Source organism: Schistocerca cancellata, chromosome 4 (genome assembly GCF_023864275.1).
Source record: "Schistocerca cancellata isolate TAMUIC-IGC-003103 chromosome 4, iqSchCanc2.1, whole genome shotgun sequence".
Taxonomy (NCBI): Eukaryota; Metazoa; Arthropoda; class Insecta; order Orthoptera; family Acrididae; genus Schistocerca; species Schistocerca cancellata.
In genome coordinates, this window is record NC_064629.1 from 612,775,589 (window position 1) to 612,802,243 (window position 26,655).

Consider the following 26,655-nt stretch of genomic DNA (forward strand, 5'->3'; position numbering starts at 1 on the left):
TCTTCAGAGTCTGTCAAACTCACAACAGCAGTACACGAGAATAATCTAACCATATTCTCGAAGCCATACGTGAGAATAAAAATTCTTCTGCTCAACGATTCATGAGTAGGGCAAACGATAAAAATAAACTGCCAACGAGCCTCTAAGGAGACCTCGCCATTATGAAATTCGGCGCTTACTCTCTCGGCTGCAAACTCCTTATATTCTAGCGACCATACAAAGTAGTCTGCATAAGTAGGCGTCAGATATTCAAACTCTATTTTCTCGAAAATAGCTGAGAGTTGTCTTCCTGTTTACAAATGTTGAAGTCCTAGTCGTGTCCTACACAGTCAATGACTCAAAAAGGTAAGGGGTAGGTAGTTCGCACTGCCCCTTGTGATCTAAATCCTGAAATTGTAGCAATCTTTGTTTGAGGCTCTGTTCCATCTAGCTCTTCCTCCGAACTCTTCTTGTCTAATCGTACGCTGTTATGTTGGAATGACAGATATCGTTGCATACACACAGTGGAAGTAACAAGAATATAGGTCAGCTGCCGGAAGGCTCTCGTGCGTCCAGTGCCACGTCATGTGTGTGCATCTCTGAGCTACGGAATGCGTGCGTTAGTGCGTGCGTCAGGCGAAGGCGGGAGCAGAATATAAGCGGTGGAGCACTGCCTCTGCGCACAGTTGCCGTCCTGACCATCAGTCATGGTGAGTAAGTCTTCTCTGCCTTAGCAGCGTCACAAACAACTTGCCGATCACTCATTTCGACGTCTTTGCTCGCACATTATACTGTTTTTGAGAATAGCCACGCTCTCGTAAACTAGTATGCACTATGTATTGCTTTGCTTTTAACAACCGTTTCTAAATAGGCGATCATCCGCAGGGTGTCATTATCTAGCATACAATGCGTGTAACATTACTTTATTATGAATGAATTCCGTGCCTTGTTTCTGACTTGGCACATCGCCTCCTCTGGCGCTGCGAACATAAAGTGCAGAAAGTCATATAAGCAGATCAGTGTGTAATGTCTCTTGCAGCGGTCTCTCCGCGATATTTCCAGAAATTTTATAAATTATATAACTCAGTACATATCTCGAAATATCTCTTCTTATCTTACCGATTCCTAAACTTTAATATACGATGATTATCAATTCAAAGTAGTTTCAAGCCCTATTATTCCTTGGAGCGTCCATTTACTCCATGGAATAGCTTCTCTGCTATCTGTTTCCTCTTATGAAAAGAATGAGGCAATGCTTGCCGATTAGCCGTGAAAGGAGGAGGATGTATATGTATGTATTGTTGAGCTAGTCGCCATCTTGATGAGATTCTTTATGAGAAGGAATTTAATACATGAACTAAACTAAAGTGTGTTCGCGTATTATTTAACTGATTATTATTGACAGTGTCTGCTTACTACGCTGTGTTGCACAGTATCAGTGGGGAACGTCTGATTTACACTGGACGAACCTGCCGTTTTGTATGCTCAAGATATCCAGTTACTTCAAATAAATAGGCTAACACGGTCTTACCAGCAGATCTCCGGTCTTCCCCGTGTGATCACCGAAAGTTAATAATTATTACAAATGTTTTCAGGAGATCGACTGACAATTTTCGACGCACCGAGACTTCGAAATTGTTTCACTGCCTTATGGAATTTAAGTTAAGCTCAATTTAATCAGGATAGAACAGTATTGAACTGTGTGAATGTGATAATCCTGCTTTGTGAATGAAAATTCCCTTAACATACGAATGTTTTTACTATCCTGATCAGTGAAGCTAAATCAGGCCGGTGTGAGAGGTTTTCAAATTTTTTGAATACCAAAAAAAAATATTAAAAGTGGCAGCTAACCCCACATGTTATGTTGAGACGAGACAACTTCAGAAAGACGAAAACAGACTTTAGGAAACAATTTTCACTCCCGTATTTGTTTTAAGACTTAGAGCGGTTTTGCTAGACAGGTCAAACACAATTTCATGATCTTTATTTTACACAAACCGTCCTTATAAATCAGCTGTTCCAGTTTCTAATTTAGTCAGCAGAATGCATACGAAGGTGTCTACCTCTATATTTAAGAGAAATAGCCAGTCTCATACTACTTCTCTGCAGGAAAAGTCACTCTATGCCGGTTAGCCGAAAAGTTTTAAAAACAAGACGTAACATTACATCCAAGCACGTTTCAGATAAGTTTGTGCATTTCATGAGAACGAAAAATGAAGTGTGGAAGAGGAAATCCGGCAGCTAGAACCACATTTCCATAACCAGTATTGGAATGTTTACACGGACAAGCGGAAGAAGTGTTGGGAAATAGATTAGCGAAATCCAGTTTTGGGAGCCCAGTGTAAACGTAGTGACAAATAAGTAAATGGAAGGACATGTGTAATTCTGTGAAGTCTCGATTACTGAGAGTATTTAAATGCGGGCATGTGCCCACCTTAGTCTCTAATACGCAGTGCCCGTTTTTTAACTTGCAAACTGAAATAAAGTTGGTTCGCTTATAATCCATATCACTAAAAAATGCACAATGCAAAACTACTTTTTTTCTGCTGCGGTTCGAACTCGGCTAAACTGTAATTGACTCACAGGCAGTGCTGTCTAGGGCAAGAGAATTAATGCCTGGCAAAGGAATGTTGTTTAAACCAACCTTAGAGTTAGACTGCTTTACTTCATGTACTTTATCTTTTGCGAAATATTAGTGTTTTCACTGTTAAGTAAGTAAACTCAGCTCCTGCTGTAATTTAATAAAGAGGTCAGTTTTCCCAGTTACAACAAAAACCGTAGCCTGCAACTATGTGTCTCTGAGTACTTTGAAGAAAATACTGAAACTCAGTTTCAGGAAACGACATATTTGAACTAAACTTAATGTTCACGATACAGAAAGATCACCTTCGGTACGAGAATTGATAAACAATACACATTTATTTCTAAAATAGTAATCAAATCCCTATCTAGCTATGGTAACATTTCATTACAGGCAAACCTAAAAGATCAAAAGCCAACGAAACATAGGTGTTTGCCATCTTTTTTAAATACTGATGTTGAGGTAAAACAGTCATCAACCTGAAGATTGAACACAGTGCTTTACTAGACTGGGTTCTACTAGAGGTATTACGCTTTGCCTTCCTCCGACCTTCAAAGTGTCATACTCAGCCAGTTACAAGGAAACCTATAGGTTAACGTGGACTCCACTTTTTTCGCATTCCAAACATTCCCAAAGGTGTGAGAGGTGACAGAAGAATACTAGGACCGGCCGCAGATCGGCGGTGAATAGTACTGCGTTGAGAGTAAAAGATTAGCCGAGTTTGCTGTAAGGGCGCAGAGTTCTACGTGTGGACCCGGAACGCGCTGCTATCGTGTCCAGAGCAAACAAGTGACACATACACGCCATCCCTCCGACCACATTTTTTCCTCTTATTTGTACGCTCCCGCTGACCGAATGATATGGCAGGCTTCACGCTCAAGGTACCTAGTCTGGAAGAAGCCAGTTTCATTTCTGTTAATCGCGGAGTGCTAAGTTCCTACGCCGAAGGCAACTGTAAAAATTCAGAAACAAATTTCTGCTAGCAGTCTGCTACAGAAATATGAGCACAACTACCTTTTTGCTTAAAACAACGGTGCGTTAACAAATACTCATACTATTTGGCATCTCAAACTCTACACTAATTTAATCCTGGAGGTATCATGACTCGTATTTACTCTTCTAATACTAACCGTTGTAGAGGATCTCATTCAGGGTAATCATACAAGCATAATGATACAGTCTAGTTGTTGTGGCAACCAACCACAATGAAAGCTGTGAATTGTTCCGGTGCACGTACTTATCAACAGTTTCGTCGAGGTAGTAAGGCTACTTTGCCAGGTGTTCTGACGAAAGATGAGATATATATATATATATATATATATATATATGTTACCAAGGGTTCGAACTACAAATATCAGTTATCAGTTCATCTGTAGTTGTTAGTTATTCCCTTAACAAAGACGTTGCAGTGGACGACATATTTTTGCGTATTTTCATTCAATAATTCTTACTGAATAATTATTTAATTCCTCACTTAGCAAGTGCTGATCGCAAAAAAAGCAGTTGGGATATTTGGCATTAATTCGTAATCATCTTGTAGGTACCTCTTCAAGGAGTTGTATTGCAACTGCACCTTCGCATCAACAAAATTTTAATCGTTTGCCCAGTAAGATAAAATGCCAGACAGGTAGCAGTCAAGTTCTAAATCAGACTTAAAATAATACCTCTCGAACAATTCCTTGTATTCCACAGATTAAATTTATTTTATAACAGTTAGCCTGAAAAAAATTAGTTTTTTAGTTGCACGGGTATAACTGAAAAATTATAATTTTATCCTGGAAACTCACTCATTCCATGTCGTTCCGATAAAAAGTCGTTCAGATCTATGGTACAGTAACAGGAGTGGCGAGCAGCTGCTCGTTAGTTTTCAGATGTCTGACAGGCAATGTTTGAAGACGGTCTACATGAGTATGCATCGCAAGAATGTGGTTTACTATGTTAGATGTGTGATTTCTAGCCTGATGTAAGTCACTCAGGTCGACCTTCATCGAACACGGGAGGGAGAAAGTGAAAGTGTCGAAACTGTTAAAGGAAGACCGGAGTGTCCCATAACCGAAGGCAGAAACTGATGTATTCACCTGCATCGGGACTTTGACCAGATACGTAAGAACCGTTTATTTTCACACTGACACTATCAGATATTAAATAGTCTTGCTCTCGAATTAAAGCTCTAGCATTATACTGTTCGTCTCCCTAAGAGTGTCATCGCAGCCTGCTGAACCAAGAAATGCAATGAGAAATACCTGAAATACGTTCAGATATGTTCAATCTGAATCGTCGTGTAAAAACAGATTAATCTGTCTTTCATCCTTATGGCCACGTAAGCTGTGATTCTTCTCAGTGATAGTATCCAGTGTCGTTCGTGGCAGAGCCTTAGATTGTAACATTCCAAATTAATAGCACAATTTCTCGTCGTCCAGTGTATCCAAATGCTAGCTGTTAAAGGGGGAGGGGATAGTTTGAAACCAATCGTGCTTGAATTACAGATTCCACATCTGTAAAGCGCAAATGCGCGAGCCTGTTATCCTGAGGATACTTAAGCCATCAGTTTTGGATTAGGGCCCAATGGCTCGTTATAACGATAGCTGCTGAGCTTATGAAAAATGAGCCCCGAGTATTTAGATGCAGTAATTTAAGAAGTTCGTGCAACACTTGCTGTAATCCTGTTCCTCAGTTCTCTTTTTCCCCTGTGGTATTACGTATACGTAACTGGGAGAAATCTGGTCAGAGGTTTCGCTACGATGCAGTCTGTCTTCAGTAAGCTAAATCCTCTAAAAGGTGCCCGAAACCAGTAGGTTCTAAATTATATAAATGAGGATCATGTGAATATTTTCAAATGAGCTAATGATCTGAAATGAATATAAAGTTATTGACAAAATAACGTAAACCATACAGAAACAACTTGATAGAAACTGTTGAGTGACTTTAACCAGTCTCAGTGCATAAACAAGTGACAGAACTGAACTCTTCATTAACAATTACTGGTCCCCATTGATGGACACATTGTCTGTAACAGGACTAATTGCCGCTTCACCAGAACTCTCAATGCTGGATCCTAGAAGTGTATTTTTCACGGGCAGATTGGCAGTTGCTTACTGGCAGTTGCTTACTGGCAGTTGCTTACTGGCAGTTGCTTACTGGCAGTTGCTTACTGGCAGTTGCTTACTGGCAGTTGCTTACTGGCAGTTGCTTACTGGCAGTTGCTTACTGGCAGTTGCTTACTGGCAGTTGCTTACTGGCAGTTGCTTACTGGCAGTTGCTTACTGGCAGTTGCTTACTGGCAGTTGCTTACTGGCAGTTGCTTACTGGCAGTTGCTTACTGGCAGTTGCTTACTGGCAGTTGCTTACTGGCAGTTGCTTACTGGCAGTTGCTTACTGGCAGTTGCTTACTGGCAGTTGCTTACTGGCAGTTGCTTACTGGCAGTTGCTTACTGGCAGTTGCTTACTGGCAGTTGCTTACTGGCAGTTGCTTACTGGCAGTTGCTTACTGGCAGTTGCTTACTGGCAGTTGCTTACTGGCAGTTGCTTACTGGCAGTTGCTTACTGGCAGTTGCTTACTGGCAGTTGCTTACTGGCAGTTGCTTACTGGCAGTTGCTTACTGGCAGTTGCTTACTGGCAGTTGCTTACTGGCAGTTGCTTACTGGCAGTTGCTTACTGGCAGTTGCTTACTGGCAGTTGCTTACTGGCAGTTGCTTACTGGCAGTTGCTTACTGGCAGTTGCTTACTGGCAGTTGCTCTGTGACACGATACGCAAATATCTCCTCAAATTCTAATGTACTAACAGTTTTTGTCGAGGGCCTAAGCTAGTTCTCGCAATCTTTCTATCCCTGCTGGTAAATTTCATCCGATTAGGGTGACACCTGTTGCAAAATTTTCTGCATAAACGTTTGGTTCTCCTGGCGCTTACTCCTGCTGTCATACATAAAAAGCATGTCTAAAAGTTCCTTTACCAGTGATGGTTAATCTTAATCAGTCGCGAACAGTAAACCTTGTAACCGAGCTAAGCTTCTGTGGTTTTTTAAGGTAGCGCACACAGTTCAGAAACGTCTTTCATCCTTCTTATTAAAGATCTCGTACCGCCTGAAACATCCATTTCTGACAATTTACTATCTCGAAATTCAGTAAGGGGTCTTTCACAGTCCGTAATATTTTGACGCTACAGTTTTTGGATACCAAGTACAGTATAACCCTTCTGATAAGTGATTCTTTAAATGACTACAAAAGTGTTTGAACCAGAAAAATCTCAACTTCGTCTGAAAGATTTCACACTCCATTGTACACGAAGTGAGCTTCCCATGTTAGCATCTCGTTTTAATGTTCTAATGAGAAATCCTTAGATGACAAAATCTTACTTAAAAATAGACGTGTTGCCAAACGGAAGTACGCAGCCTTTTAAATGTTTGTAGATAATTTACCGTTCTCGGCACTAGATTGCCATCGACGGATTAATTCGCTAAAAGCTTAGACAAACAATTCCAGTTAGGCATTCTGACCTTTCTTAATATGTGACTATATGATGTCAATGAATACATCTTTTACAAGACTTCATGGTGTTCGGAAGGCTTAACTGCAATTATATATCTTGACGAACTTGTTAGCAAATTAATCTTACCTGAAAACAATAGTGTGTTGAAACAATTATGTGAACATTAATAATTTACTACGTCCAAGTTCGTCTAAAAATTACAGACAGAATCTTACAAAAGTTAATGTTAGCTGCATTAAGAGTGTGTCGCTTTCGGCTGAACCAGTAAGATTTTTTTTGTTTTTCGCTACCCGGCGGAGTCTTTAGTTTCCAGCCCCTAATAGGTATTGTCACTATATAACACGTACATGCTTCCCATTCGCTTTGGGTGCAACATCCGAACTGATGTTAGCAGGTACTAAGGCTGCTTAAAAGCTTAATTTTTCGATTGCATAACTGTCCAACAACTTTACTCTGTTCCAAGAAGGGTCAATTGACTTGAGCTATTTACCTATACTTCTGGTGCTAATACTTCTGATTGCCCTCTAGTATCCTCCTTAAGTATCGGTTTCCTTCAAGATTAGTTTAAGCCTGCGGTTCTCCGGCTGTCCTGGAGAATCCTTTTTTTCCCCTATCGTGTAACAACTGTACACCGCTTCAGCCACACAGTGTTCTTTCTGTGGCTCTGATATTTTCACTGTACGATGCTTTAAATTCATTCGAATAACCTTTCCTTGTTTTAGCTTAACATGAATCTTAGTATCAAATTCACATCGTTTCTCTAATTTTCTTCCATTCGTTTCTACTACTTCTTTCTTATGAACTGAATACAACTCTTTGACTCTATATTTGTTCCATGAAACTACTGTAAAAACATTGGATGTTACATGCATGACTTGGAAAACTGTGTGAGACAATGATTAAACTGACCTAGATATTAAAAACTCATTCCGCTCCAATTACGAATGAAATGTAAGGTTAACTGCTTAATCTTCCTTCCCCGACTATACGTAGTATGTGGCAAATTGTACGTCGACGATGGTTCACATTCCACATCAAAATCTGCATTCCATCCGTAATAGCTCAGTGAGCTGGTAATCAGGTTGGAAGACGATTAAGTTAGTATGTGTTCAAAGTAACCTTTCGCTTTGTAATCTCGTTCCTTTTACTTAAAAGGAGCTACGCAGATTTTTCGACTTGACCTTCTCAAGAACTTTAGTTATCTATGTGAACATTCAGTTAAATGTCTCTCCTGTGCCTCGTTCACGATAGCTCGAAAACTTTCCTGTGATTATGTAGATAGCTTCTGCTGCTCTGGCAAGGTACGTAAACATCATTAGCACTATCACTTGACTGACAGAAGCAAAACATTTCCGGCTCAACTAGTTACGTGTTAGGGCATCTCAAGAAAATGATCTTAAAGCAACTGGTCGCAAAAGCCCACTTCAAAATCTGGCGTTGTCTTACAGCTTCGGTATAGCATAGCATATGTTTCATTATTGATTTATAGAGCAATGATGTCGCATGAGCGCTCAGTCTGGAGTATCTTTCATCGTGGTCATCATGTATATGTTTTGAACCATTATTCCATGATAGAGTAATTTATGAAGAAAATTAAGCATCTGAGTAGGCCGTACTATGTCAGACTGTACGAAGTCAGTTACAGCATTCGTCAAATACTCGTTGGTTTGAATTTAAAGTTATTCCTTAAGGTTGAAACTAAAAGAAAAAAAGATTTTTTCACAATTAATAACTGGTCATATGACTTAAAAGATAAAATACCCATGGTTAAAATTTTTGAAAGACTTCATATTTTCGCAGTAGTGTTTGTAGCCGCTTCGGAATCATGTTGAGGTTCCTTTTTAATGGTGTGATTAATTTCTCACTTGCACAGTTTCACGGCAAGGACGGATAGGGAGTAAGATCAGTCTCTTTGGTGGCGACTGAATAGCCAACTTAATATCTCAGGAGTTCCGTAGTGCTGGATGAACACACCTAGCCTCGCGGCCAAAATAACTGGAGGGGCCTCATTTTGGCGTAAGCTTTCGCACATCATCCCTTTGAGACAGTTAAGTGAGACACAGACTGATTACCAGTCAGTGACTAACTGAAATCAAAAAATAACTTCAGTATATAGAAACTGTTCGCTCTCCGTGAAGTAATGTCATACCTTCTTAACTAGTACTACCTTTCGTGCCCAGAAATGCAGGAACTGGCATCTAATCGCTTTTGCTGGTCCACCAGAAACGTGCAATATCTACAGAAAATTTCCAAAACTAAAAAGAGATCAGTTGCATTGTACTAGTGTTTATATTGTAATATGCCGGCGTGAAGCCGGCCAGTGTGGCCGAGCGGTTCTAGGCGCTTCAGTCTAGAACCGCGCGACCGCTACGGTGGCAGGTTCGAATCCTGCCTCGGGCATGGTTGTGTGTGATGTCCTTAGGTTAGCTAGGTTTAAGTAGTTCTAAGTTCTAGGGGACTGATTACCTCAGATGTTAAGTCCTATAGTGCTCAGAGATATTTGAAAAAATTTTTTTTTTGTCGGCGTCAAAACGATTAGACAAAGGCTGCATTGTTGAAGATGGATTTATAGGCCTGCTTTAAGGCTCACACATTGTACATAGAGAGACCCATGACGGGGCATGTAACGACACTCACATCCAGTCTCCTCAAACACATACAAAATATTGCCACTTGACGAACTATACATTTAGATACCTTACTTTGCACAGCTTGAACGGTATTATTTGCAAAATTGGTTCTTATGCAACCAGCGATATAAAGAAACCGGAGACTTTTTGCGTCGGTAAGACTAGCACTAAAGTGTATTATGCTACCATATCACACAGCACGTCTGAAATTCCATAAAATTTTCTTAGCATCACATGGCATGTGCTTGTTAGTAATAAAATTGGACTTCTATAACCTTAAGTAATGGACCTGACGGTGCAGCACAGAGACGTAGTGAAGACCATTAGACGCAAAACATCATTTGTGCATTATGCCTTGAACATCACGCAGCAGTCAGTTAAGCAAGAAAGTGTCAGTTGACGATAAAAACAATACAACGCAGATGGTGGTAGCCGCTCTTTCGTTTAATGCTTCGAAATGACAGAACATTCGCGAGTGGGATTAAAACGAAAATTACGGTACACATTGGGAGGAAAAATTGCTGTCCACACCGGCGATGTCAGTGTTCTGAGCGCCATATATCGTCTAGACTTCTATCGTGCAATGCTCAACGAAGAGTTTGTGAAAACTTTAAATTCACTTGTAAATTTAATACCGCGTAGTGGTTCTGAATTTACTATCTGGCTCATAGAGGTCATTGAATACAATACTAAAAGCAATCAGTTAACGCTCGCGTTAAAACCTAAAGCACGATCCAAGTGTCAAATCACAGCACGATTTTGGTAGGTAAACTGAAAATTTATCAGAAGTCTACAGTTGAAATCTGTCCACCATTATAACATTGAGCAATATCTTTCTCGTTGAGTACTTCAGTTCCTACTAACGGCTACAAAGAAACTACATGGTGTGTGCCCGTGGCCTTAAACGACTGTAAAACTATTAAGATGGCATTTTTCCGCTTTTGTTGTATTTTACTGTTAGAAGAGTAATTTCTTCCTTTAGGCTGTTTTGAAGTGATTTTCTGCGACATAAAAATATGCTATAAGCATTAAAATAGCTGTGGTGCCGGCTATGTTCGAACATTATGAATTACCTCGAAGAAAAACATTTATTGACACAGGCAGCACGGATTCAGGAAACATCGTTCTTATGAAACACAACTAGCTCTTTATGCTCATGAAGTAATGAGTGCTATCGACAGGGTATGTAAAATTGATTCCATATTTTCAGATTTTCAAAAGGCTTTAGACACCGTTCCTGACAAGCGTCTTCTAACCAAACTGCTCGCCTATGGAACACCGCCTCCGTTGTGCTACTGGATTCGTGATTCCCTGTCAGAAAGGTCACAGTTCGTAGTAATAGACGGAAAGTCATCGATTAAAACAGGAGTAATATCCGGCGTTCCCCAAGGAAGTGTTATAGACCCTCTGTTGTTCCTGACCTATATTAACGACGTAGGAAACAATCTGAGTAGCCCTCTTAGATTGTTTGCAGATGATGCTGTCATTTACAGTCTTGTGAAGTTATCAGATGGCCAAAACGAATTGCAAAATGATTTAGATGAGATATCGGTGTGGTTCGAAAAGTGGCAATTGACCCTGAATAAAGAAAAGTGTGAAGTTATTCACATGAGTACTAAAAGAAATCCGCTAAATTTCGATTAGGCGACAAGTCACAAATCTGAAGGCTGTAAATTCAACTAAATACTTAAAATTTAGGTTATTTGTAATTTTAATCCTTAACTATCACGTAGTGTTGTAGGTAGAGCAAATCAAAGACTGCGATACATTGGCAGAACACTTAAAAGGCGCAACAAGTCTACTAAAGAGACTTAACACCACGCTTAACTACCCTATTCTGGAGCACTGCTGGGCGGTGTGGGATCCGCATCAGATGGGACTGACGGATAACATCGGAAAAAGTTCAAAGAAAGGCAGCTCATTTACTTGCCACAGACATGATACGTGAATTGGAGTGGCAATCATTAAAACAAAGGTGTTTTCCAAACGTTCTGTTGGTACACACCTACATAGGGAGAATTGATCATCACGATAAAATAAATCAGGGCTCGCACAGAAAAACTGAAGTGCTCGTCTTTCCTGTGCGTCGTTAGTGTGAAATGGTAGAGACAGCTTGAAGGTGGTTCATTGAACCCTCTGCCAGGCACTTTATTGTGAATGGCAGAGTAATCACGTAGATGTAGACGTATGAGGAAAATCATTGTCAAATTATCATCTCCACTTATCTTAAATGGAAATAATATTGGAATCCCTTTGTTAAAAGTACATTATATAAAGCATAGCACAGGACTTCCTGTGTGTAAATTTCTATGTTGGGATACACAGGCCTGGCCATGCAGTTTAGTTCCCTTCTCATGAAGTAGCACCTGGTGTAATATGAAAAAAAGGCACACTTGGAAACAGGCTTAGTGACACAAACTCTGTAAATATATACGCAACTGCTTCCCTTTCACTTCTATTTACACGTAAACGCAAGTTCCCAAGATTGTGAATTCTTATGTTAGGAATACGCTTAAAAATAAGTACTCCTGAGAAAATTTTAGTTCCTTTGAAAACCTGAAATACTTAGTAAGAGATAACGTTGTGTGAAATTGTGTTCTACTTAAAATTTACACATTGAATGATATTTACACCAACCTAGGTTACAAAAAATAAAGCAAAATAGATATGCACCACTTAAAATGTACTGGAGACTATATAATACGTAAAGACCGCGCGTTCTGCTTTAGTGGATAGTAAAACGCACAAAAATTCTCAGGCAACCAATTTGTTCCTTTCAAAGATGCCAACCGGCTAAAGACAAGCGAAAATTTTTACTATTAGAGTTAAACCTTATGGATATGCTTACCAGCATGTTATGATGAAATGAGGCGGAATTTGTTTCCTTCTAACATGGAATAAGGCCAGTTGTAAACCACGTAAAACAGTTAATGAGGGGAGATGTTATTTCCAATGAGGTTCTTCTTACGTTCTTAGCGTTTTTAATTTCTCGTTGGTTTTGTTCCTGAGTAAACATTTTTCCACTTTTTTTCTTGAAACCACCTTGTTTTTCACTTTTGGTTCTGAATTTTTTCGAATATTTTACGTTATTTTAATCTCCTCTAAGTCTTTCTCATGATATTTGATCCTTGGAGTTTAGTTCGTTATTGAAATATTGTATAATTCTTTTAGTCCATCTATTTTTCTTCATTCTTTTTACACTTCCAAAGAAATTTATCCGCCTTCGCCGGATTAAGAGTTCCAGAATTTTTTCATACTCCTTTGTTGCTTCATAATTTTTAACTGCCGTTTTCTTCTATGGTGGTTCTCTGACATTTTCGAAAGACTCGTTTTTTCTCCACTTTTTCTATTTATCCCACTTTAAGTATGGCAATGCAATCTGCTGCATAGAGCACTTGTGGTTTTACAACTGTTTCGTAGCGTCTGATTTTCGCGCTAATGGCTATAGGTTTTTATGTAGCGTCATTGAGTTGATACCGTACATCATCTCCATCTTCTGGGATGTAGCATTGTTAGCTTCTTTGCTCATTTCAGTGGTTTGAGTGATTTCTAAGACATACTTAAATTTTTGAACTGTTAATTTTTCTAAAATTTGTTGTCAACTGTTAGAGGATGTTTTGGATGTCGAGATTTATAGCCGTGCTTTCTTTAATATTCTTCGGATAAGGTTTATTTAGGTGATAGCTAATTCTCAATCTTTGACAAAGATTGCAAGGATATACTCAAAGGCCAGGCAGTTGATTTTGAATTATTCCAGCTTTTTGTCATACAGTTCACCATTTTCTAACGATTCTTCCCAAAGCGCAATTAGAGTGCAGGGAAAGTCCTTGTCCAACTCTTGCTCGCATCTGAAATGGTTCAGAAATTGGGCCTTTGAATTTCTTTTGATTTAGTGTTGGAGACAGATCTCTAAATCCACGGAAATCAATTTTGCACATCGTGTAGTGCCTTGTTATTGACGTTTAATATTTGTTTCACGTGTCTTTTAATAACCCCATTGTGTCTCTACTTGCTATTCAAACTTTATTATTGGACCACAACTGTTTTTTTGTAAGTTACTGATTCTACCGTCGTCAGAACAGGTTGTTCGTTGGGCATCCGCCAGGCACATTTGAAGCTACACAATTTACTGATTATTAATCACTAGTCAACATTCTTCCGGTGCTCCACACAATTGACGACATTTAAAATGTAACGCCACTTAGTCGCGTAAACATTCTTATGAGCAGTGATTTATAAGTCGCAGCGCTATCGCGAAAATAGAACAGTACAGGCAACAGAACTGTCAATGAATGTCCCTGCCTCAGTTTCACATGTTTCCTTTAGAACAACATGCGTTATACGCAACGGTATCACTCGCCATAGTTTACTGTATCTAACTGGTTCGCACAGTAAACTTCAGGATTGGTAGCCCTTGGCATTTCTGAAACCTACCAGAGATGCTTGTTTTGTGCTTACCTGAAGTTTCTATGTAAACGTAGGTAAGAATGGAGACGAAAAAGTTAGCAAAATGTTTTATAATGAATACCAGAACTGGAGTCCCCAAATTTCGTAGTGTGCGATGTACATTACGCTCATTGTAGGAATGGAATATGTATGTCAAATTTTGTACGCTTGTGGCAATCTACAGCTATCGCCATGCATGCTTACATGCTTAGACCCGTACGATACTCTTGTTAGCAATATTCCAGGGAAGATCTCATAGGCATCAACAATTATCGTAAGCAGTAAGATAATTGGCAGCACAGTTTTTTTATCAGCTATTTACAGTCGCCATGTTGTGATGGTCTAGTAGGTACCTAGCTGTCGATCTTCAGCCATGGTAAAAAGCAGTTTACATCCACACGAACGTACTTAAATTATACAATAACGATGCTACGCTTCTCACTAAGAAGTGATTTTGAACCGTCCTACCGAGCGAGGTGGCACAGTGGTTAGCACACTGGACTCTCACTCGGGGGGGACGACGGTTCAATCCCGTCTCCGGCCATCCTGATTTAGGTTTTCCGCGATTTCCCTAAATCGCTTCAGGCAAATGCCGGGATGGTTCCTTTGAAAGGGCACGGCCGATTTCCTTCCCCATCCTTCCCTCACCCGAGCTTGCGCTCCGTCTCTAATGACCTCGTTGTCGACGGGACGTTAAACACTAATCTCCTCCTGAACCGTCCTCTGCTCATCCTATCAACCGTAACCTGTCTGAGCCTTTACTTCCCAGGTACGTGATTATTCATAGTCTGGGAGGGAAAAGCGATTAAAACTGCCCTGGGAAATATGTGGAGTGTCTAGATGTGGACATGGGATTTGCGGTACACGTACGCCAGTGGGCTAAGTTTTTGCAGGTTCGGGTCTGCAATGTGGTATCTTCATTACTAGTATAATATGCGAGCTCAAGGATTTGAAGAAAGTGATAAAACTTTGTGAGGGCAGAGATCCAGGCTACATTTGCATAGGCGAGGATAGGACGTATGAGGGTCTTACTTTTCTGGATAACGGTCGTTCGATTTATCCTCTATATTGGTGTCTGAAGTCCAGGCCTCAAATTATGCATGCTCATGCTCTTCGCTCACTTTACTGATAACAATACTGGTAATAAGCAACTAGGATTAGAGAAAACTTGCATTCGCAAACTCAGCAGTGCGCTATGTGACCAGAAAGGTCATTGTTAAGCCTAATTCACACAGCATAGAGTAGAGGTGTAAACTTAAGAGGAAATGGCATTATGACTCGTAGGCATAAAAGGTCGTAAATATGTATAACAGTATGACAGGAATTGGGCAGATTGCTCGGTCGCTGGGAACTGGGTTTCACATAAATACTACAGCTCATAAAAGATACGCGCCCACTAGTTACCTGTAAGAGTAATTTCAGCATCCGTGAAGAGTAAAAGAAATACCAGATAACAAAGAAGAGATCATAGCGTCAGTCTTCGCGTTTCGCCCTACTGTCCCTCGACATCTTCCTGCAAATGAAGATTCAAAGTTTATGAAAGAGGCTGCATGTCAACAGATGAAGAATGTCACATTGTTAATTGTCACCAGTTCGTTGTACTCTTTCAGCCTTCCAACTGATAGGCATAGAATTTGCTGGTGTAAGGATCTGAAATATTCTATCTTCAGAAACTGAACGCACTATTCGTGAGGCGAAATTCTCGTTGGCGTTAACATGATAAATAAAATCGGCCACATTCGTCAACAGCGGTCGTTCAGGGATATGCTGCGAAGCCTCACCTTGGCCAGACCATGTAAATTTCCGTTTACATAAACAGGATCATAATATTCAGTTGGAAGAAACGCCACACTCTGATCCAGCACTCTTGGAATATTTCCCCAAATGATACCGCCCGTCTATTGATGGTTATTGTAGCTATTATTGTTTACCTAAGATCTCAGAATATGCAGCTTGAAAAAAAATAAAACTTGAATCCTAATCATTCAGATATGACAGTGGGCATATTCATTTCGAATGTATTCTTCTCAGTATATGAACATTTAACAAACCCTGTTAATGTATATTCCAAAGTACCCGCTATACACAAGAAAATATCGACAAACTGTCAACAGCATAATATCGGCATTCGAGCATTACAGAACTGCGTCATCTGAACTGTGAAGAAAGGACCAAATTAAGATTATCGCTGCATATCAATCTGTTGCACCATTACGTGTGGATAGTACTTGCATCAAGAGATGTTGATGCTTCATGTAAGATAAATACGTAATACCTGTTCATGTAACAGGTCCTAAAGCTGAATATTTTTAGTTAATACAAAAAGCGTTCAACCTGTAGTGTTAATTCGCCCCGAGTCTGCTCGCAAAACAGATACGTATTTTTCTCTAATTGCCATTGATCGTGTCTTGAACAACTACTCATATTCTCTTTAGTTGAAGTTTGCAACGAATTTCCTATCATGTGGGAGAACTCAATGTGTGTTCAGAAAGTAACAGGAATTTTGTAATTTCGCGTGTTGTACTAGTTAGGAAGCGCGTAACTTTAGGTGTTCATAATCATGTCTGAAAGTATCTGCACAGTGTTAGCCGTATCGTATATCCCTTCCGTTGTCAGTTGTCTGAAGCTACATGTTTTGGTAGTATCTGCGATTATATATTTCGTATAAAATGGGATAGTGTTTGACATTTTTAAAACTCTTCTGCATCTTATTCGGTTAAGAGAGAAAATTTAATATAGTGTTGAATATTGCTTAGATAAGTTTGCTACGAGTAAAGCATACGAATGGTATTAAACGTCACGAAAAAGGCTGTGAAGACGTTGAATATGAAGAGTTCTGAACGCCTCAGCATTCATTGACGAACGAGATGGCGGAAAAAATGAAAGTATTATAGATGATCACCGAACCATAATGGGAGAAGTCACTGATAATGCTGGCTAACGCAACAATTTTTTGTTTTCGGGTATGGAATTCACATTATAATTTGTTGAAAATTAATATAGAACTAAACCAGAGGCGAATGCAAGTTGCCCAAGAGTCTAGATGAAGTTGACGACGCCGCAGAACTACTTAAACCTGTCATAACAGGTGATGGACCATGATGTCGTAACTGTCATTAGTGGTGGCCAAGCGGTTCTAGGCGCTTCAGTCCGGAACCGCGCGACTGCTATGACCGCAGGTTCGAATTCTGCCTCGGGCATGGATGTGTGTGATGTTCTTAGAACTACTTAAACCTAACTAACCTAAGTTCTAGGGGACTGAAGACCTCAGATGTTTAGTCCCATAGCTCTCAGAGCCATTTGAACCATTTTTGAACTATCATTAGGTTATAAAACTCCAATTTTATTACTAACGGGCACATGTCATGGCACGCTAAGAAAATTATTTTATGGATGTCTGACATACTGTGTGCTATGGTGGCACACAACGTAGTGTTAAGATCAGAATGGAAGCATTCTGGATCACGAAAACCGAAAAATCTCAAAGTGCGCTCAAATATGGTTACGTTAACTGTGTTCTTCTAATGGAACGCCTTAGTGCGCCAGGAGTTACTGCAACAAGGTCGAGCGACAAATAAGTAGTACTACTTAAAATTTAAACGCCATTTGCGTGCACAATCCGAAAAAGAGAGATATTTGATTAGAGGCGAAACAGTTTATTCATTTTGCACCACGATAATGCACCCGCTCAGATTTCCTAGCTATTACTTAACTTTCTGGCCAAGATCGATACTGTAATCACAACCTATTTCATATTCTGTGTATCCGCAGCTGTGGAAAGGCATGTTCGGAAGAATTCGGCTAACAACTGGTAAAATTATTTGTTTAAACACAACAGGTTTCGTGACCTAAAGTCACATCATCAGGTGCAACGATGTTAGGTCATAAGTATATCGATCGCTCCTATTCAAAATTTACCGTTCAGTGAACATTGTCAATACCATAACCAATGAAAGGTGACGAAGCACTCCATTCATTTAGGACAAACTGCTGGTAGTTGAAACTTGCAGTCAGAGCCACGTTTAAAAATCTTCCCTACCTCAGTGCGACAAGGCAACCCGGTGTTGAGCAAAGGAAAAGCTGCCCTCACTATAGACTCAGAAGAGCTGTAATGCAGCGACATGTTATTTTTCGTATAAACTACAGATCTCAATTTTTTCTGAGGCGGGAGTACATTATTGATCTTCATAGTATTACGTTATTCTATCACCACACCGATCTCACTGTCAAAGGCAAACAGGTGGCGCCCTTTCAGAAAGGCTATCGGTGACATCGGAAATAATATATAGAGCTAATAGCATTGAGTTCAGTAGGCAACTTGGCCTGCTAAATGCAGCAGTAAAAGCAACATCGCTTGTAATCACATGACCGTGGCCACAAAAGGGACAATTAAGCTGGAAACTACATCTACAAAATATTCGTGGTGTCGATACTACACTGGTGTGAAAGACTTAAGGACCAAAGTAACTTACGCATGGTGTGTCACTGCCAAGTAACGTAGCTCGATGAAACTTGGACCATATAAAGAAAGAATTGCTACAATATACTACAGAAGGTAACTCAAAGAAATACGCAATGAGACAGACATGACACGTTGAGTAAGACAAATTACACTGAAGTCAACGCGATTTGTGATGGTCCCCTGATCATCACAAAAGGCGGGACACGGCTCTTAATAAGGGGGGGGGGGGGGGGGGCGCGCGATCACAACGGACGGCAATTCATGCTCTGCAATGTGCTCCTATGTTGGCCACGAGACTGGTGAAGAGGTGTTGAGTAGGGTGTCTGATTCCTCCGCCATCGTGGTTGACATCTGCTAAACAGTCGGTCCATATAGACGGACTGCAGTCTTCCAAATCAACACGCACTCGATGGGGTTCAGTCGGGGAGCGGGTAAACTTGTCCATTCGTAGAAATCCTCTCGTTCCAAGAGCTCTTTCACCTGGGCTTTTCAATGCGGTCGCGCATTGTCGTCCATAAAACGAAGTCCGAACCGAATCCATACCTGAAAAGAGGCAGCAGTGGAAGTTATTACAGTAACATTGATCGGCGAGTGTACGATTTTTAGAGATCTGGATGTCAAAACCCCCACGCAACATTATACTTCACCGCACCGTAACTCATGGACCACCAAATCGATCACTCACTACTGTTCCTGGGTGCACTACGTGTTCAGATCTCTCCCCATGAAGGGTGCGTCCAGATTTACTACTCAAACTGAATCTGTTCTTACCCGAGAACTGCTGACTGAATCTCCTCGTTGGTCCAGTTCCCATGCTCTTGACGCCACGGCAAACGGTGCCGCATGTGTGTGGGTGTCAGTGGCGCGTAAGATTGCGTGCCTTGCAGTCCTGTTAAATGTGGTTCCAGTTGCACCTGCTGCTTGGCGTGGGTCGTCCTTGCCTGTTGCTCATCTGCTGCTGTAGTTGAATGTGGTCGACTACCTCTGTCAGGCAACAGCACCTGTGTTTCGGTATACTTCCCATGCACGCAAAACAACGCTGTGAGGAGTAGCAAACTCCTGAGCGATACTCGTCACACCCAACAGGGAGTACTTCATGGAAACATGTGACAGAAGGGTTCTAGTTTTGTAACACGGGACGTGTTTTATATATGGAGAACACCAGTGAGTGTACAATATTCTATTCTTCCAATACTGAAACTTGCAGCTGTAATGTTTCGGATGAACAGGAAAACCCAAGGTAGCACTGGAAGAAAATGCAGCTAGTAAAGCCCGTGAAATGATTTTAAGTAGTCGTGCCTCCAGGGAAAGCAAGCGAACAAGGTAAGCTACATACGAATCTGTAAGATGGTTCAAATGGCTCTGAGCACTATGGGAGTCAACTGCTGTGGTCATAAGTCCCCTAGAACTTGGAATCACTTAAACCTAACTAACCTAAGGACATCGCACACATCCATGCCCGAGGCAGGATTCGAACCTGCGACCGTAGCGGTCGTGCGGTTCCAGACTGTAGCGCCTTTAACCGCTCGGCGAATCTGTAAGAATACAAACAGCGAAGCTCGTGAAGCTTTCATATAATACAGATCAAGAAAGAAATTTGAAAAGGAGGCCAGAAGCAAATGTTTCAAAAAATTACTCCAACGGACTTTAGAGAATTAAGTTCATATATGTAGAATGAGATTACAGATATAGATAGTAACATAACTAATAATAAGAAAATGTATTGAACAATACTGTCAACACTCAAGCATATTAAACTTACAAGGAACGCAATAAGAAAAACTAAAGTAGCACAAAGGGTAACAAAGTTAGTCCTGTTCCTTGCACTATATCTGAGACTTCATCGTTGCCGTTTTGAAAAGGAAATGCATTGTGCGTCAAGAATTTTGAGACATGTCCTAACCAAAACTTAGCTAGTAATAGAATACGGGATCCTGAAAATAATCTGAAAAGCTTGTGTGTTGCAGGGTAGTTCGTGCTGAGAAATAATTGTTAAACAAAATTAAATACGTTGCGCCGTATCCGAATTAGGACTGAAGTTCGCCATTTGGACCGTTGGGTGCGCAAATGCAAGTGGCCCGCCAGAGACGGTGTCGCCAAACGTGTTCTTAGTTTGTTTTCCTTCAACCGAACAAGAGAGATAAAGTTGTATATGGTACGGTAGTAAGGATGGAACCAGAACCTAAGTCTCTTCAGCCTCGTGCACTATCATCTACGCTATGAGAACTGACACTAACATTTCTGGCAGACCGCTTGACTTTGCACGCGCAACAGTCTGATTGGCTGACTTCAATGCTAATTGACTATGAAACGGTACAACGTATCTAACATTTTTCTCTTAACAATTATGTCTGTTCTACCTAACCACCGACATCCTTACAACCTGTACAGACCTTGACCATGAACTGAAACTATATTGTTTCAGAAACCTTATAAAATCTCAAACGTCTATGATACGTATATGCAGATTGAAGCGACGAATGAAAATTTGTACTAAGATCAGTATTCAAACCTGGGTCTCTTGCTCACCAGGCAGATGCGGTAACCTCTACGCAACCCTGGTACAGTGACTTTGTAGAACTGCATAGATTGCCCTCAGTCCTCCCTCCATCCAAATTCCCATTCACGTCTGTCACTTCGTTTCATATAGCTGAATTTGAGTAAAGCACCTATGCCTGGGTTACGGGCAGGATCCGCAATTTCGTTCGATGCTGAGGTGCTATCCCAACACAGTTGGAGAGCCTCTGCAATTCTGTTACTTTATTGGAAATACAAAGATCTGAGGCGTGAATGGGAATATGGATTGAGGGCGGAGGCGTGACAGTGTAGTCCATACAGTTGTGCAAAGCCACTGTGCCAGGGTTGCGTAGTGGTTAGCGCATATGCCTAGTGACCAGGAGACATGGAGTCGAATACCGGCCTCGCTAAAAAAAAAATCTTCATTCGTTGCTTCGTTCTGCACACATACCTCTTTCTGACCACCTTGTCCGCAGCTCGTGGTCTTGCGGTAGCGTTCTCGCTTCCCGCGCACGGGGTCCCGGGTTCGATTCCCGGCGGGGTCTGGGATTTGTCTTTCATCATTTCATTTTTTTTCTGACTACCCTGTATAACAGAAATAGCAAACCCCTGATCACTGTTAACCCGAACAAAAACAGCTTACCGACTACTGGCAGCATCACTTCTGTCAGCACCTCCCCTCTGAATCGCACGTGGGGAGCTCAGTTGTCAGAGCATTGCCCTCTTAAGGCAAAGTTCTGGGTTCTCGTCAAAATACGGCACACTCTTTGAATCTTACAGGAAGTTTTAAGATACTCTCTGGTTACAACAATCGCTGAATTTGGATATTAAGAAACCACAGTAATCCGCGTTGAAAAAAGGTAGCCGGTTACACTGATCTAGCACCTAAAAGAACTAAAATACTTCAGAACTATAAATTGCATAAACGCATTGAGGACCATTTAGAATTTAATCCCGTGGTTTGTAGATAAAGCCCGAGCGTGGCTCGGCCCTCAACTTTGTGTTATAAAGACCGCGCCCAAGTACGGTCGGGCAGCAATTTTCTAGACGCGCCTGCGATCTCTCAAACTAGACTAATGGCGTATATACGGATGTCTCAGTACCTATCCATCGACTGGTGTTCCTTCTGTTAATTTCTAGAATTAATTCGAAAGAAACGTTAGCGAACGTAACAGTCGCTGTCACAAATGTTGAGTTTAGCCATTTTCTGTAATTAAGCTACAAATACTAAATGTCTGTCTGGATGAGCAAAAATTTTGGAAGCTCGAGAGGAAGAAATTGCTCAATAACTCATCTCATCCTTTTTTGGAAGGATATTCAAGGAGAATATAATAATTCCAATCCCAAAGAAAGCAGGTGTTGACAGATGTGAAAATTACCGAACTATGAGTTTAACAAGTCACAGCTGCAAAATGCTAACGCGAATTCTTTACAGACGAATGGAAAAACTGGTAGAAGCCGACCTCGGGGATGATCAGTTTGGATTCCGTAGAAATATTGGAACACGTGAGGCAATACTGACCCTACGACTTATCTTAGAAGCTAGATCACGGAAAGGCAAACCTACATTTCTAGTATTTGTAGACTTAGAGAAAGCTTTGACAATGTTAACTGGAATACTCTTTCAAATTCTGAAGGTTGCAGGGGTAAAATACAGAGAGCGAAAGGCTATTTACAATTTGTACAGAAACCAGATGGCAGTTAGAAGAGTCAAGGGGTATGAAAGGGAAGCAGTGGTTGGGAAGGGAGTGAGACAGGGTTGTAGCCTATCCCCGATGTTATTCAATCTGTATATTGAGCAAGCAATAAAGGAAACAAAAGAAAAATTTGGAATAGGAATTAAAATCCATGGAGAAGAAATAAAAACTTTGAGGTTCGCCGATGACATTGTAATTCTGTCAGAGACAGCAAAGGACTTGGAAGAGCAGTTGAACGGAATGGACAGTGTCTTGAAAGGAGGATATAAGATGAACATCAACAAATGGAAAATGATGATAATGGAATGTAGTCGAATTAAGTTGAGTGATGCCGAGGGAATTAGATTAGGAAATGACACTTAAAGTAGTAAAGGAGTTTTGCTATTTGGGGAGCAAAATAACTGATGATGGTCGAAGTAGAGAGGATATAACATGTTGACTGGCAATGGCAAGGAAAACATTTCTGAAGAGAAATTTGTTAACATCGAGTATAGATTTAAGTGTCAGGAAGTCGTTTCTGAAAGTTTTTGGAGCGTAGCCATGTATGGAAGTGAAACATGGACGATAACTAGTTTGGACGAGAAGAGAGTAGAAGCTTTTGAAATGTGGTGCTACAGAAGAATGCTGAAGATTAGATAGGTAGATCATGTATCTAATGAGGACGTATTGAATAGGATTGGGGAGAAGAGGAGTTTGTGTGACAACTTGACTAGAAGAAGGGATCGGTTGGTAGGACATGTTTTGAGGCATCAGGGGATCACCAATGTAGTATTGGAGGGCAATGTGGAGGGTAAAAATCGTAGATGGAGACCAAGAGATGAATACACTAAGCAGATTCAGAAGGATGTAGGTTGCATTAAGTACTGGGAGATGAAGAAGCTTGCACAGGATAGAGTAGCATGGAGAGCTGCATCAAACCAGTCTCAGGACTGAAGACCATAACAATTATTTCTCATTATTTTAAAATGCGTAATCCAACAAAGAACTAAATATGAAAAAAGTGTTGAAGCTTCGTCTTTTCTAGTATAACTCTTGAAGATACAGCTATTACATATGTGCTAGTAAAGCATTTAAACAAATGCATATTTTTCTAAGCGACCTTCGTCCATACTGCTAGATTTGGATGCGTGTGCGCACATTATGAATTTGGTTTCGGCATTGTACAGCTGCGCGCGGTTCTGGTGCTGGCTGTGGCGGCTGCCGCGACGGCGCAGTACGTGTCGCCGTACGCGGCGGGCTGGCACCGCTTCCCTGGCGTGCTTCCGCAGTACCTGTCCGGCAGCAGCCTCGACAACCGCCAGGGCGAGGTGGTGTCGCAGTACGACCTGGAGACGCGCGTGTCGCAGCTGCCTCCGGACCGCCAGCCCTTCTGGTACGTCAACAAGGAGGTGCTGGAGGCCATCAAGCACCAGCAGGTGCCCGTGCCCGCCACCACGCCCGCCGCCCGATTTCGCCGCGCAGTCCTGCGGCCTCTGCCCATTGCCTAAGGGGCAGCTTCCCGCGGAACCGTCGCAACGCGGATCTCCCCTCGACTTCTTCCTAGCCACTCTCTGTCGGTACACTAAGTGGCTACTGTGTTTTTATCCTCAACGTAGTTTCCAATTAGTCATTTTATTGATCAGATTTCTCGACGCACATTTCCTTGCTAGGTGACAAGCTCATTAATATATCTTACTGTCTGAAGAAACGAGATTTAAATCTTTATACAGTGATTATTAACACCATTGTACTCGAGCTGTGTTCGTCAGTTGAGCAACCTTTTCGTGCCTACAACTATGCACTGGTTCCTTAGACCTTATCGCATCAAAATCTTTCAATTCGCGTCTCCTTAACGGTCCAGTGGTGCGATTTAGTAGTTATGTTGAGGAGTTGGGGTTCGTAAAGATAAAATTATGTTTTAGGTGGACTTAGTGTCTATCCAATTCCTTCAGATGCTTGCTTTGTATAACTTCTCGTTTCTTTCTCAAGATTTTTTCTGCTATCATTAAGAGCATAAATGTAAAAAGTCGAAATAAACCATTGAAGCATATTTTATTCGTTTCTTTCTGATTAACCGCTCCCTAATTAAAATTACTTTCCTTTCCGTCTTCTTTCATCTGCCTGGAAAGCAAATACTATATAAATTGAGAGCAAGGGGGCTGAAAAAATTCAGTCTAATTCACCAACAGAATGTAACGGTGTATACTGTATTTGCTTCTGTGTTCACAATCTTTGCCTTTATATTTAATGTATTACTTTCATTTTTTACCAGCGTGCATATGACACAGCATATGTAAAAACGGAAGAAATCAACATAAAAGTTTAGCATCACCTCGGTTCCGGAACATTTACAGAAAACTGGAATAGAGATAAACGTGAACATCATTTCCTCCCATTTTATTGCTCATGAAAACAACACATTGCATGTTGTACCACTATACAGCGAGACCTTCAGTGGTAGTGTGGTCTAGGTTGCTGTACACACAGATACCTCTAATACAGAGTAGCACGTCCTCTTGCATTGATGCATGCCTGTATTCGTCGTGGCATACTATCCACAAGTGCATCAAGGCATTCTTGGTCCAGGTTGTCCCACTCCTCGCCGGCAGTTCGGTGTAGATCCCTCAGAGTGGTTAGTGGGTCACATCGTCACTAAACAATCCTTTTCAATCTATGCCAGGCATGTTCGACAGGGTTCATGTCTGGACAACATGCTGGCCACTCTAGTCGAGCGATGTCGTAATCCTGAAGGAAGTCATTTACAAGATGGGCACGATGGGGGCGTGAATTGCCGTCCATGAAGAATACCTCACCGGTATGCTGCCGATACGGTTGCACTATCGGTCGGAGGATGGCATTCACGTATAATACAGCCGTTGCGGTGCCTTCCATGACCACCAGTGCCGTACCTCGGCCCCACATAATGCCACTCCAAAACAGGGAACCTCCACCTTGCTGCACTTGCTGGACAGCGTGTATAAGGCGGTCAGCCTGACCGGGTTGCCACTAAACACGTCTCTGATGATTGTCTGGTTGAAGGCATACGAGACACTAATCAGTGAAGAAAACGTGATGCCAATCCTGAGCGGTCCGTTAGGCATGTTGCTGGGCCCATCTGTACCGCGCTGCATGGTGTCGTGGTTGCAAAGATGGACCTCGTCATGGACGTCGGGAGCGAAGTTGCGCATCATGCAGCCTTTTGCGCGCAGTTTGAGTGGTAACACGACGTCCTGTGGCTGCACAAAAAGCTTTATTCAACATGGTGGCGTTGCTATCAGGGTTCCTCAGACCCATAATGCGCAGGTAGCGGTCATCCACTGCAGTAGTAGCCCTTGGGCGGCCTGAGCGAGGCATGTCGCAGTCAGTTCTTGTCTCTTTGTATCTCCTCCATGTCCGAACAACATCGATTTGCTTCACTCAGAGACGCCTGGACACTTCCCTTGTTGAGAGCCCTTCCTGGCTGAAAGTAACAATGCGGATGCGATCGAACAGCGGTATTGACCGTCTAGGCACGGTTGAACTACAGACAACACGAGCCGTGTATCTCCTTTCCGGTGGAATGACTGGAACTGATCGGCTATCGGACCCCCTCCCCCCCCCCCCCCCCCTCTCCACTGTCTAACAGACGCTGCTCATGCAGGGTTGTTTACATCTGTGGGCGGATTTAGTGACATATCTGAGCAGTCAAAGGGACTGTCTGATACAATATCCACAGTCAACGTCTATCTTCCAGAGTTCTGGGAAACAGGGTGCTGCAAAACTTTTTTCGTGTGTGTAACTTGAGCATTTAGGATAATAAATCTTATCCTGCGAATTCTAACCATTTTTCACTAACAAACATTATTTTGCAAGTAGCAACGTTCTGATGAATATGGCC

At 41.4% G+C, this 26,655-nt stretch overlaps 1 protein-coding gene across 1 annotated transcript; it reads left to right on the forward strand.

Moving 5' to 3' along the window:
* Positions 1–587: 587 nt before the first annotated feature.
* LOC126185224 (uncharacterized) lies at positions 588–24,818 on the forward strand. Its single transcript, XM_049928104.1, has 2 exons — positions 588–689; positions 23,966–24,818. The coding sequence occupies exons 1-2, from the start codon at positions 687–689 to the stop codon at positions 24,284–24,286; spliced, it is 324 nt and encodes a 107-aa protein (XP_049784061.1). The 5' UTR covers positions 588–686; the 3' UTR covers positions 24,287–24,818.
* The last annotated feature ends 1,837 nt before the right edge of the window (positions 24,819–26,655 follow it).